The following is a 15122-nucleotide window of genomic DNA, read 5'->3' as shown; positions in this document are numbered from 1 at the left end:
TGTCAGAGTTTTCACATGCAGAGTCTTAAGTTTCCGAAAATTTTTGAAAAAAACCAACAATTTCATGTTATTAATTTAATCAGTAAACCTTGAAATCGTCTTCGCCCAATACGCCAAACTCAACCGTTTGAATATTTTGTAATTAAATACGAGATATTACTGACAAGAAGCTGCAGAAAAATCATAAAGTAATAAATTGAAAATTAAGTTGATTTGAAATTTTCCGAGTGTAGGTTAACGAATTCGTCGTTTTATTGACTCAAGAAATTTTACATTCCTAAGGACCATCTTCGTAAAAAATATCTAAATTTGAGATAACACCAAGTTAACAATAGAGCTTTTTTTTTGAAATTAATTTATAAAAATGGTTGAATTATTTTCATAATAAAAAATTAATACTAATTTAATATAAAAAAAAAATTAATAATAATTCCAACTTTTTTATAAGGCACCAATTTTTTACTTTGATAAATTTTTTCAATAATATACTCAAAAAATTTGATATAAAACAGTCTAAAATTTTCTGATAGTTTTGGTACCTTTTCCTCTTAATTTCTCTGCACGGTTGAGTGTAAAAATACTGTCTTTAATAAAAATTAATATATACATTTTTTTTTATTTGTCTACTAGAAAAATAATTTATTATTTTAAAAATCATGGTCTTTTATAGCCTATAAAAAATTTTTGGGTCAGAATCTTTTTCGAGATCGTGTTAAATAAAACAAGCTGAGCAGACAATTGTAAGCTACGTTGATGAAAAAATAATTCTCTTAAATAATTTATCGATCCAGTCGATTTCGCGTGTGACTTCTTTTCGAAATTCAAAGTATTCTCGCCACATAATAAGAGAGTGATCTGAAAAGTTTTAATTCTCAACATGAAGATGGCGACTCGTCAAAAATCTACGACTACTCCCCACAGGTACATTTGGATTGAAATACCCTCTCTTTGGTGCTTGGTCAAGGTTTGAAAGAGATTTAATATTAGTTTGTAATCTTTTTGATTATCTCGAATTTAAAACGAAATATGCATACTCAGTCTAAACTCTTAAATATTATATACAGCCTGGTCAATAATTCTATCTGCTGTATTTCAAATTGGAATTGATTCCTCAAGAACTTCGAAAGTATATTACACTCAAAAGACCATGATATTTAAGTGAAATAATCCAAGCAATTTTTATTTCTTTTTTCTTTTTCCTCAGAATATTGTTTTAATTTGTTTAAATTAATAATAAACATTTGTACATTAAAAAAAAGTAAGAGTTCATATTTCTACTCAATCATTGTCATTGCGGCCATAACTATAATTCCAAATATTAAAGCTAAAAATTGTTTAATGGATTCTTTTGAATTTTCTTCTTTTATTAAATCTGGTAAAACTGTTACTAATGCTATATGTAAAAATCCACCGGCTGTAAATGGTAATATCCAAGATGTTTGACCTTCTGTAAAAAATATTTAAAAAAAAAGGTAATTAATTATTTTAAGTAACTTAATTTGTATTCATTTTAGGGATTTTATTGAAACTTTTAAGTTCCTTAAAATCGAATACATGATTATGTATGTTTAATATTAAATTTGGTAAATAAAAGATTGATTAAAATATCGGAGCTATATCTTAGGCCTGACTACAATAATATTGTTAATCGTGAACTTACCGACAACTCCTCCACTTGAAGCAACAGCAACTAACGCACCAATCATTCCACCACTAGCCGTGCATAATTGTGCTTTGGCGGCTTCCCATCGTGAAAAACCAGACTTTAATAAGATGGCGAAATCACCAATTTCGTGTGGGATTTCATGGACTAGAATTGCAACTGTTGTAAACATACCCAAACGTAACGAAATTAAAAATGATCCGCCAACAGCTAAACCATGTGTAAAGTTATCGATTGAATTTGCCATTAAATTTAAATAGCCAGATACCTATAAAATAAGAAGTTTTTTAAAAAAATTTTGCAAAATAACGTAAAATTTAAGTGACAAATTTTTCGGTTGAACTAGACGATTTAGATTTCGTTATGTTTGTAACACCCCCCTTGTACAAGTTTTACCGCTATGTATGTGTGCCTGTCTGTGGCACCGTAGCTCCTGAACGTTTGCTCTGCTTAGTTTGGAGAGATCTACAACGAAACCTACTTGAAGAGATGAAAAATTGATTGATTGAGAGAAATTTTCATTGGGATCAAACGGCAAAGGTACTATCGATGGTACATAGCATATGAAAATAGAAATGGATTGGACTTTTAAGATGTGCAGCGAGTGATAGAGTGGATTGAAGACAAGGTTTCCAACAACCTGTAAAGGATACGCCACTCATCATCATCACAGAAAATCTACGGAATGGAGCTTATATGCGCGTTCAGATTTATATATATAGAGTCCTCAGTAAAGTAAATAACACCACAAAAATCTCTATTCGGGGCAAATAGGGCGCCAGGACACTTAGGTTCTTATTCAACCCAGTTAGTTAGTGATGTGTTGGATTAACTTACATGTTTAAACTGATGAGGTTTGACTGCACTGACAACGGTGGGTTCATGATATGTAGTTTTTGTGATAAAACCATTATTACTTAATTTTGTGTAACCATTTTGTAAATTTTCTTTGTCGATCTTAATATTATTATTTAAATTTTCCACATTTTCTTTTTTTTCAACAATTTGTTCATTTGTACTGTCGTCTTGATTGTTTATACCAGAAAATAATTTTTCGATAACAATGAATAAAAGCATTCCACATAATAAAATTATTCCACTTGATAAGCCGCCATGTTTTGAATCTGAAACAAATAAAGCAAATTTTTAGTATTTAGACAAACAATTATAGATAATTTTATTGGAAAAAAGAATTTGGGCATCAAGAATATTAATAACATAAAATGACAAAAATCGTTAGAAAATATCCGGTAGGAATTCACGAAACTTTTTTTGACAAACCGTTTTATATGAGGATTTGAAAAAACAAAAGTTTGAAATAAAAAAGGTATTACCAAATTGTAATTTCTCCTCTATAATTGCAATTACTATTATTATGTGAAAGGTTTAGTGCCGCCGGTTTTCAGTAGGCTTAGGCGGAGCCAAAACAAGCTCCTCTAATTCTTTCAAAGCTCTAGAGAAATTGATCACACGAACATGCCATGTTTCGCCGCCTCTGCTATTCAACAGGAATGATGATATTCAAAATTGGCTTAATTGTTAATTGTTTTTCTGGGTGGCCAAATATTAATGACAAATTCAAAATTGAGTATCAAAGAATTTTTTACTCGTATTATTAAGCATAAAAAGTTTATTTTTTTATGTTTTCATAATATCGTAATTAAATTTCCGGATAATTTTTGAAATTCCCTGATATTTTCAGATTGCAATAAATTCTGTTTTTGCTAAGAAAGCAAGCTTATCTTATTATTAAATTTTAGACAAGTATAAACGCATCTGGCCAAGGCGGTTCCGAGGTCAAGTAAAGTCACGAAATAGTCAGTAGTACATTGATTGATGTAGACAATAGCCGCAAGCGTTTCTAACATATTAAGAAATTTTTCTGTATGTTTTATGAATTTAAGAACTTCACGCATTTAAGTAAGTACTTGCGTGTGTTTAGTAGACAGATAAATACACAGACGCCTCTTCTTAATGTGACAATTATGAATTAATTAAATCTTTTTAAAATAATGATTACATTAAAATTAGTTTTGTAAATATTCAGTTGTCATATAACTCGTAGTATGAAGTGTTATGTATTATCACACAAAGGAAGTTCTAACATCAAATTTTAAACTAGTATTCTAAGCAGGATCGGACTTTTGTAACAGAGCTGACTCAACAACAATGGGTAGAAACTTCTTATCTTCTTGTAACCACGAAAAAATTATTCCAGTTATCCAGACTTATGAATGCTAATAGTGAATAAACTGTTCTTTAATATACAACAGAAAATAATAAAATCACTGTAAATGATGGGTTGCCGAGAAGTGTCTCGAACATCATCTATCAATCGTGGGAGCAATTCTGTTGGAGAAGTTTTGGGCTTTAAGCGCGGCGTCTGGCTCCGACCTAATAGCTTCATCTGTTTATAATACATAGATTGTTTTCAAGGACACAGAACTCTTAGCTTTAGGTACTAGGAACTCATTTACGGTATCCCTCTTTTGTATTATTATTATACTATTGGGATTACAAACGACAACTTTTGTAGGGAATATTTCGCGATAAAAGAGGACTTTAGATTATCTGATGCGGAGAACTGACGCGATGTTTTTGGCATAGTTTTTTTGAGCAAACTGAAAGAGGCGGCGAAATCAGATATCAAGAAAAAATGAGCTAAACACTAGAAATTTTTCAAAAGGAAGGTTTAAAGGAGGTTAATGTATTTTCGACTCAAGCTAGTGCAATGGACCTAAGACTTTCGAATCAGAATTGGAGTGCCCGATGAAACTCTTCAGCTTAATTTAAGTAAATCTAGTCAGGGGCGTTATAAACACTGAAGCTCGAAGAGGTCCTTTTATCCTGCTTGTAGAGGGCGATTGTTTATTGTGGCGAAGTGCGAATTATTTATAGGGTGTCTAGAAAAACATTATATTTGAGGGGGGAGGGGTATGTTGCGTGAATTAACAAAAAATTATTATATTCTTTCATTATATACTGTTAAGGTTTCGGTAATGTGTAAAATTAAGAACTAAATGCAGTCCTGTATTAAATGTTTTTACAAACTTCTAAAGAAATGATGTCATTAACTAATGATGTACTACTGCACAGACAGATATATTGTAATGCGATTATGGTTTTATATTTTATAAAAATATGTATTATTTATTACAATTTTAATATAGAACACCTTCTAGAAAATTCTTTTTAAATAAATTTAAAATTTTCACGCTACTCTATTAAATTATTTTATGGAAAAAAAATACGGTTTTATAACCACGAATAAAAATTATTTATGTCAGCAAATTCTTATCGCATGGTAGCAACATGTTTTGCAAATGCGTGTAACAATGATCAGCCATATGGAAAATAATATAAAATTGTTTAATCAAAATGCAATAGGTTGAATAAAATAGGTTTTATAAAGGTTTGTTTTTGCTTTTGTAATACTTTGCTTAGCTCTTTCCGACACACATTGTGGTTATTGAGAAAAAAAATTATATTTATTGCATTTCCTAATTACATTTTTGCTTTTTTGAATGATTTTTATTTTACAGGAAGTTACTATTTTTACACATATTTTTCGTGTTTTCAATTTTGCATTGGGTAGCATAATGTGATTTAAATTAGTATTTTTCAAAAAATCGTATGAAATCATCTGCAGAATTTCTCACAGGGACATTTCAACATTTTTACTATCAAACTAACCGTTATTAGACGGACAATGCCAACTTTAAAAAGAAATACCACCACTTAAAATTCCAAACCTCCGTTGCCCTCACAAATCTCTACAAATTCTACCTTAAACACGAGCTTTATATGCATCAGTAGCATTTCTTAATAAGTTGCGACGTAAAGCGACTCTTCATAAGTAATCTATCATCCACCCATAAGCTCCTATCATTCTAGTAAACAAATAAAGTTTCATTAAAATCGGTGTAGTAGTTTTTCCGTGATGACCGAGCAGACATACAAACAGGCAGCAGTTTAATAACAGTACAGATATAGATTAGATATTGAAGAATAAGGGGTTATCATCTCAGTTCGAGAAATTACCTCAAGCCTTAACTTGTTTTCTCAAAACTAATTTTATTTGTTGAGAACTAAGTTTGGATTTAGGAATTTGTTCAGTTCCCGTCTTCGGGCTCCCTCCTCGGGCTTTTTCCTTAACCTCTGATTACTTATTGATCTTTCCAATTAAAATTTTTGGAAAAACGACAGTCGTTATCAAAGAGAACATTACATTCAATTATAAATCGTCTAATGTCTACTCTTAACTGAAAACAGGACAATTCTGTGTCCTGAAGCTTTTGTATTGGGTGCCACGATGGAGAATCCAAAAAAGGATAGTCTCGTTAAAAACGGGATGTATGGTCATTTTAACCATCCTGTTATAATGGAATTTTTTAAAGCCGATTTATATTTTAACAATTCATGCTTTTAGGAAGGCTAATGCATGACTTGCGGATGGATGTACTATTTATTCAAATTACTCTTCAGAGCTTTAAAAAGATGTTCAAAGATGATTTTAAGATTTTGAAAAGCTCAAAATTTATTTACATTAATTTTCAGCTTTTAAAATAACCTTTCTGGAGTTTTTCCAAACATTACACTGTTAATGTTCTGGCAACATCTGGAATATCAATCTATAAGCTTATCTGAACAAGAATCAATTGACAAAATGGGATCCTCGAATTTTGCACACTCAATTCTATCTATCGCCTGCTCTAATATTAAGTATATAGTCAAGGAAGAAGGAAGTTTTTAAGTTTCATGTGGCAAAGCTACGATAACAATCAGTATCAGGCATTGGAAATGTTAAAACCTACTACGTTTATCAGATGTTCACTCATAGTCATATGGTGTGATAAATCTGCAATTATCTTCACCATTTTATTTCATGATCAATAATACAATAAACATATAAAACATATAAAATAATTTAAATACAAAGCAGCAAACAATTCTATTCAAATTCAATTTAATTTAATTTGGATAAATTTTATATTGAAATTATTTCTCAGATTGAATTATGTGTTTCCATTTATTTTTACAGGATGTCCCAAATCAAAAATTGTAGTGTAATGTTTGGTAACTATTTAAAAGGCATCTATTTTTTGATTATTTGGCTTCGAAAAATCATCTGTTTTATTTTTACCCCCAAACCAAAAAAAAATAGGATGGTATAAGTTTGACCGCTAATGTGTATCTGTCTGTCTCATCGTACCGCCTAAACGGATGAACCGATTTGGATTTTTTTGTTTCGTGTTTCGTATGAAAGGTAATGTAATGGGGATATAAAGTTACTAAAGGTATTAAAAAAATTTTCTTGATAAAGTACCACCAATTACCTTTTGTAGCCATGGCTAATGGATCAATTTCTATAAAAGTTGGAAAAACTTTTGAATTCTTAGATAAGTATAAATAAGAAGTTCATAGCAACATAACTCGATCCAATTTTATTTGCTTGATTGAATCAGAAAAAAGTGGCAATACTTAAGTGGGACACTTTGTACATCTATTTAAATAGATACAAATCACTTATTGGTTACATATAATTTATATACTTACTAAATTTAGCATCGTTGGCCCATGCTTCTGGTAATAAATGTAAGAAAACATCACCAAGTAAACCACCTACGGCAAAACTCAAAAGGACTTTTAGTTGATGACCTCCAGCTGAAAATAAACAAAAAAAGATTTTTAAATTTGAAAGTTATAATTTTTTTAGGAAGCGGATGACATCAAAGTAAGACAGAAACATTTTAGAGGAATTATTTTGAAAAAGATTTAACCTTTAACTAGCATAGTAAGATCGCATTGGGTGAAACTTTAATGTTCGGCAATTAGCGATTTTACTCTGCTTTATATTTTCCCAAGGATCTTAATTCTGCAAGTCTTCAAATTGAATTATGATCCAAAATCAATGTTTCTGCCTCACTTTTGACTGAACAAAATTTAAAAGCGGATTATATACAGACTTTGAAATCTTCCCCAAAGTTCTACTTCTAATATTTAAAATATTGAAAAATTACCTTACGCAACATGAATTTCTATTCGAATTCGTAAAGAAAACCTGTTTTTACTAACGCACAACGTTTACCCTGAAACGTATACATTTTGAAATTTAGTAGAGTACTAATTTTAACGTTTCTTATAAAACTCAAGTTTCTTCCCATTCTCTATCTACTTGCTTCTAAAACCACAATAGTGCTCAAACTAATATTTTTTGGGCATAATTTATCGATTTTTCAACAACTATTAGATAGTCTGAGAAGAAATGAGTTTTTTTTTAAATAATAAGAAGAGGAAAAGGAGCATCTTAAAATGTACTTTTACAGTCGGTAATTCTAATTCTATTAAGTGTATGAAATTTTCGTTTTCGTAAGCATTCGTTGTTAGTGGAAAATTTCGAAAACGTTTCCTTTTTTGAGCACACTCAGAGAGAAAAGATTGCAGATAGTAGCCAAATAGGATATGCTCCTGAGAAGTTTCTACTCAAAGTGAAAAGCGAAAGGTTGAAGTCAATTCACTTAATTTGGGATATTATTTGAATTTGTGACATCTCTTCGATTATGTCTGAAGTTGAGGCTAGGGCATCCACTGACAGTCAAGTCATTATCATTGTGTTTGACAAAATAATCATAATTCCAACTTGCCATGAATAATTTTAAGAAAATTTCCTAACAATTGATTTCCTTTCTATTTAATTTTCGTTAAGTAAACATCCAATCATTCAAATAGGATTGAAAGTTCTGAAAACTAGTTTTTTGAAACAAGAGACATGCTTACTTCAAATTTTTTTTTTTAGCGTGTAAATTCTATTAATATTATAATTACCAAAGTTTCTGAGAATGGACGAATATTTGTTACTGTTTCACGCAAAACCTACTGAACGGATTTCGATAAAAATTGGAACACAGATAGTTTGTAATCTGGATTAACATTTAGCATAATTTTTATCCCGATAATTTGTTCCCGTGAGACAATTATTGCAAAAAATTAGGGTTCTTTACCAAAAAATTAAAACCCATAAATTTAAACAAAAGGGAGTGTTAAGTCCAATGTTAATTTAGCGTAACTTCTTGAAGAATTTATATAATTTTCAGATAATATCTTTTTAAAAATTTATTTGCGACTTCTTAACATTAATTAACGTTTAATTAAGAGCTATTTTTCAAAAGTTAGTGATGTTTTATTTTCTGTAGCGCTCAACAACCTTAATAAAAACAAAAACATTTAGATTGATCTGACACAATGCCCACAGCGAGACAACCTTAAGACAAATGAATCCATTTTAATGAACACTAATTACATTTCAGATATATAAACTTATACGCATAATTGCATCTAACAAATTTTAACATGTCAAATTCCTCGTACGTTCTTCTCTCACAAATGATTTAAAAATACTGTGCTGTGTTTGTGTGTATATTCATTTAAATGAAATAAATTTTATTGTTTATTGTATAACTAACTCTTCATTAATTAATGAGGATCCCCTCTTTCTTCTCCTAAAATTATTTCACCTCCATATCATGTTTTTTGCTATGTTAATTTTAATTCACAACATTTTATTCTTTGTTTAAGGTCACAAGTTCGATACTCTCCTATTTAAAAAAATACTTTGTAAATATTATTTTAAAAAGGTTAATAATCACTGTTTTTAGATAAATAAAGATAAACCATTTACGGAAGTCTATTTATGATTACATTTTGAAAAAGATTTATTATACCATGTATATGAAATATATCAAGTTAGTCCAAATACTAAGTTTAGTCCAAAGTTTCTAACGCTTAGAAATATTGATGCTATGAACAAAATTTTGGTATAGGTGTTCATAAAATCACCTAATTAGTCCATTTCCGGTTGTCTGTCTGTATGTTCGTCTGTCATCACGATTACTCAAAAACGAAAAGAGATATCAAAAAATAAACAACTTTTGTTTGAAACATTTTTTCGTAAACATCACTGTTTAATGTATTATATGGGAATATCAGTTATATATATGTGACATGTATCTATGTGTAATGTGACAGAGTATAACAACACTGTCTATATATGGTATTTCAACAATTGGTTGTCTTTCATTTAGATAATGACCTCATGCGTTAAATGTGAACAGACAGAGTAGGCAGCTGGTTTTCCCGTAGAGAAAAATTCATTTTTCCAGGGAGTGAAAGTTTTATATGAAACTATGTCATTTTTGAAGTTAGAAATATAAAACTTGATATATGAGCTCATGGTTTGAGATAAAAGTTTATTTTACTTTTTTCATAAAAATTCATCCTTTAAGAAGATAACCCTTTGAAAAAATCGAGAAAAACGAAAAAAAATTTTTGTTTGGGAATTTGATGAAACTCGGTGGATGGGGTAATTTTGATCCAAAAAGTATAAAAATCGGGTTAATTTAATGATTGGATGCAGAGTTTCTGAAATATCGAAATATTTGGAACGATTTCAGTCCGTATCTCAAAAACTATTCGAGCAGTCATCAAATGCACCCGATTTTTGCATTTTTTGGGTCAAAATTACCTTATTACCCAAATTACCCTTTGAAAAATCGAGGAAAAACGCACAAAAATTTTTGTTTTGGAATTTGATGAAACTCGGTGGATGGGGTAATTTTGATCCAAAAAGTATGAAAATCAGGTTAATTTAATGATTGGACCTACAGAAAGATACAATGTCAGCGAGTATCATATCAATTCCCCACCAAAAAATTAAAATCCATAAAATTGTGAAAAAAAGGGAGGATAAATGAGGGCTATAACGTGATAGTCTTTGTTTTTAAAGCAGAAAGTGTCCAGCTTTTAATTAAATTAATTTTTAGATAAAATATCGGCCTTTTTGTATCAAATCTATTCAGTAACGGTGATATTAAAATTTAAGAGGCGTATAAGTATGGTTTTTTAGGACAAACTTATTAATAATAATTTTTTATGATAAGAATAACAATCGTTATTTTGATCAAGTACTTATTAATAAATGATAATTCATGACGGGTGCCATTGTTTGTCTTTTTGCAATTAATAATTCATATACAACCTATTAAAATTTTGAAATAAATTATAAAATATTAAATTTAAAAATTAATTCACATCAATTTTCTATGCTATTTAAAAATCGATTATTTAAACGGAACTGTTCTATTAAATGTGGAATCAACTATTGTGAAATGAATCAGAATATATTAAAGTATTTGACAAATATAACAAAAAGTTTGGCTCGTGTCATTCTCTTTAAGAATCAATTTTATTTTGACAGGTTGTAAGAAGATTTACAATGAAACTTGTTTATTCATAAAATCACTTCCTGACAGTACCGACCATGGTAGAATTAGAGTACCGACTGTCTTTTCAAGCGACCAGTTTACTAAAAATAGAATTTATAGTCTTGGTTTTTTGATAAAGATAAATCAATGATCTTGGGTGCCCCAAATAATTTGTTTATACCAAACATAAGCGAAATAAATAATATAAGGTAGCAAATTTTCTAGAATAATCAACCGATTCCAAAGTTCCTCCCTGAAAATACCCTGTTGAATTAAATTTTTACGAATTTGATTAGCTCTAATTGGTTTTAAAAATTACACTTTAAATTATCGAAGATTATAATTAATGAGAGCTCGAATTCACCCAAATATTTCGACTGCTATGTAGGCATCATCATTATGAATTAGCTAATCGTAATTTTTCACCTGAGACTTATGTTAATCGATGTTTTTTGAAGCTTGACTCACAGTAGAAAAATTTGAAATTTTACGCTTGTTGATTTCGGAACAGTCAGGAATCAAATAAATTGATAACTGTAATCAAAAACCAATACAATTGTAATTTCTTGTTTATCTACTGTAAACAGATTATGATTTTTAATAAGAATTTCTTAGTTTTTGGGTTTTTTTTTCAATTTGGCAAATACTTAGCAGTACAGAAAAATAAATTTGCCGTCAAAAAGTAGCCTCTTTTTAACCCCCAAACATAAAAAAGGGGTTTCATGACCTCTATGTGTGTCTGTGTGATTGTATGTTCCTAAACAGAAGAACCGATTTTGATTTGATCGTTTTGTTTGAAAGATAATTTAATGGAGAGTGGTCTTAGCTATGTTTCAAGGGCGAGTTTAGAGTTTCGTACCCGAAACATTGGTCAGAAGTTGCATTTATTAACTTTTCTGATGTTGATAAGAATTTCTTCTTTTTGGATTTTTTTCAATATGGGCAGGACACTAGCAGTATAGAAAAATAAACTTGCCGTTAAAAAAATAGCACCTTTTAAAAAATTGCATATTTTTGAGAAATTTCAAACACCTTGGAGAAACACAGTTCTTAAAATTTTCATTTTCTATTTCCCAACTCTTCTAAAACTCGACGTGAACGAAGAACTTGACATATTGTTTTATATCCTTTTTACCGCTTTTCATTCAGTCAAGAAATCACGGGTATCAATAGCATATTCCACATCTAGGGAGCAAAAGTAAAGAATGTTTCAGATCGCAAGCTCATTGTTGTTCGAGGTGAAGTCGAGGGTGACAAACATGAGATCAGAGACATCCTTCACTTGTCCCCGTAGTGTGTATACTATTTCTCTGCTCGACGGAGGCTGAAAGCCTTGGTTTAGTTCAGCGTGACGAAAGTTGACACTTTCCACCCGGAGATTGGATTTACTCATTGACCGAAAATACGTCAGTTGCAAAGACGTAATGTAATAATTCAGTTGAACTGTATAATTTGAAATACATAGTTGAATGTATCTGGCATAGAAAGTGAATTCTTTCAGCTTGAATGAGACATTGTTAGCTATTATCTATACTCTATATCTATTCAATATTTTAGGCTAACGTCAATATTTTGGACCTCAATTACAAATGAATTCGATAATTTAATTATAAATTAAGTGTTGGCGGATGCTGTTGATTAAACACTAAATCAAAGTGATTAATTATGATTAAAAATTAAGTTTTAAATTTTGAAAATTAAAATAACTAAAATATAAATAAAATGTTCCAATAAAATTAATTCAAATATTTATATTAAATTTTATTAATTAAATAATAATTTTGAAAACTCTCATTTCATTGTTTATATAAATAAATATATAGGTGTTAATTATTAATTGTTTTTAAAAATAATATAATTTTAATGATTTTTTTTATCTGGTGAATTCTGGTTTGAAGAGGGGGTGAAAATATTATAACCATGCAATATTTTGGTGAAAGGAAAAAAACTATCCGTATTTCAAAATGTGTATGTATTTTTTTTTTAGTAATTGTAGTTTTTATTGGGTTTGACTTGCCGAAATTTAGAGGGTATAGTAAAAAAACAAAGTACTCTATGTGTTAGTCCAGATTGTAAACTATCTATCATTTTTTTATATTTTTAATTCATGTTTACCCCGTTATAACATAAATACTGTTTAAAAATACTGTTAATTAAGTGTAAAAAAATATTTAAAATAGAGAATAATTTTGAGATGTTTAAACGCTGTCCTTTTGGCGCTCTCTGTTGATGACTTATTATTATGTGATCTGTCAGTTGGTGACAGTTCAATGTATAATTTACACTTAAAAAAAATGAATTTACACTCGTTATTATTAACTTTTCTAATAAAAGTCGTAGAATAATATAACTCAATTTAATAGCATACAAAATATAAGTCATTAATACCCTACAGTATGTCAACAAATCTGGCAAGCCACATACTATGACGTCACGTCCGTTTTAAAATTACAATTTCCGTTTTAGAAATTTGAATTTCTCTCACTGAATTTGTACTTTTATTAATTAATTTTAAGTAATTAAAAAGATATTAATTACTAAAATAATGATTTGGTTGAAATGTCCAGCCAATATTTGAACCAAATTTAAATTTTATGAATATTCCCAATTCATACTTATGATGACTACATGCTAGTCGAAATAATTATTTGTATATTAAAAAATTATCTAGGATTTTGGGGAAAAAGATTGAAATTTTATACAATGATAATAGCCTTAAAGTTCATTGATCGACAAGAACAGTCCGATATTTCAAGCATGAGTGATGCTTCATGGTACAATATATCTACAATCTCTTATATTGTATGATGAATCATACTTAAGCATCTGCAAACAGTTCTGAACAAACTGTTTTCTGTTCAATTTCATATACAGTAAGATTTTATCTACAAGTAAGGTAAATTTGTTTAAATGAGTAATTATTTTTGGTTACAAAACATAAAAATATAAATAAAAGTATTTTTACGACTTGTAAATAATTTTTGATAATAGATGTATTTATCACATATTTTGTTTTTCAAAACATAGTTCAAGGCTTTTTAAATTTCTTTAGTATTAAAATATTTACAGACATGGACTAAATTTTAACTTTAGATTATTATCAAAACCCATTTAATAATTACAGTATGTACAAAATATAAAATATTTATAGATAATTTTAATGGTTAAAAATGATCTATCGAAAATTTCATGTTTTATGGGATCCATTTCAGCGTGACTGTTGATTTTAAACGAGTTTCTGGATTTATTAAATTTTTATTTTCAAATAAGAGTGTTTCAATATGGCGTCGATGTGGAAGATGACCAAACTTACTTTTTCGTCAAATATATTTTAGAAAATACATTGCCCTCTTTGCACTCTTTCCAAAATTTTAAATCTCTATATTATAAATGTCAAAGAAATGATGTTTGTTTATTTGTTTGTTTCGCTTTCACGTAAAAAACTAATGAATAGATTTGAATGAAACAATAATATAGCTCATACATCAAAATAACACATGAGCTATAAATTATAAAGATATCAAAAAAAAAAATTCAATTTAGTCTGTGACATGTCGCCATCTTTGAGCATTATTTTGAACCATTAATTAAAGATTTTTGTAATACAATTGATGAAATTTACAATTCATGGCCACCTTTTCTGATATATTCAATGAATCAAGACTATTTAAATTACATGATATATTTTACGTGTGTAAAGTAATCCCTACCCCTATTTCGAGTGTTTTGCCTATTTGCAGGGTGTCAAGCCTATTAATGAATATTTTTATTTAATTAAAAGAGAATTCTTTGATAAGTTATATTTGCTCTCTTTTTAAAATTTTGTCAAGGGAAATTATGAACAATTATTAATTCCTCTGACATAGCCCCTGAGTTTCTTACAGTATTCGCTTTGGCACTAAAAACGTTCTATGTGTACTCTTGTTTCCGTAAGATTCTGAGGGCTGAGGGTATAATACTAAAACGAATCAAAATAGTCGATTTTTAGAATTTAAAAATAATTTCTGATAATTTTAATTCGTTATTATTGCGAAATAGCTTAAAAGTAATTCAAGTGTTCATTTTGCGTCTCACTGTAAAAACACTTTTAATTTGGGAAACAATTCATTATTGTGTAAATGAAATTAACTGTTAAATGAATGTATTTAAGGTAAAAGTTATTTAAATTCTTGCATAACTTATTAAAAGTGCGATTAATT

The 15122-nt window shown here is 29.1% G+C and overlaps 1 protein-coding gene across 1 annotated transcript in view; it reads right to left on the bottom strand.

Annotated features, from left to right (window-relative positions):
- Window positions 1-495: 495 nt before the first annotated feature.
- Window positions 496-15122, bottom strand: part of LOC123305204 (zinc transporter ZIP13 homolog) — a 28350-nt gene continuing 13723 nt past the window's right edge. Inside the window, exons 2-5 of the mRNA XM_044886849.1 lie at window positions 7220-7327; window positions 2501-2787; window positions 1661-1931; window positions 496-1447 (exon numbers count right to left, since the gene is read on the bottom strand). Coding sequence (XP_044742784.1) covers window positions 1275-1447; window positions 1661-1931; window positions 2501-2787; window positions 7220-7327 — 839 coding nt within the window. The 3' untranslated portion in view covers window positions 496-1274. The remainder of the gene's footprint in view (window positions 1448-1660; window positions 1932-2500; window positions 2788-7219; window positions 7328-15122) is intronic.

Source organism: Chrysoperla carnea, chromosome 1 (assembly GCF_905475395.1).
Source record: "Chrysoperla carnea chromosome 1, inChrCarn1.1, whole genome shotgun sequence".
In the NCBI taxonomy this organism is placed as follows: Eukaryota; Metazoa; Arthropoda; class Insecta; order Neuroptera; family Chrysopidae; genus Chrysoperla; species Chrysoperla carnea.
The sequence above is the reverse complement of the archived record's forward strand: the minus strand, read 5'-3'. Positions and strand labels throughout refer to the sequence as shown.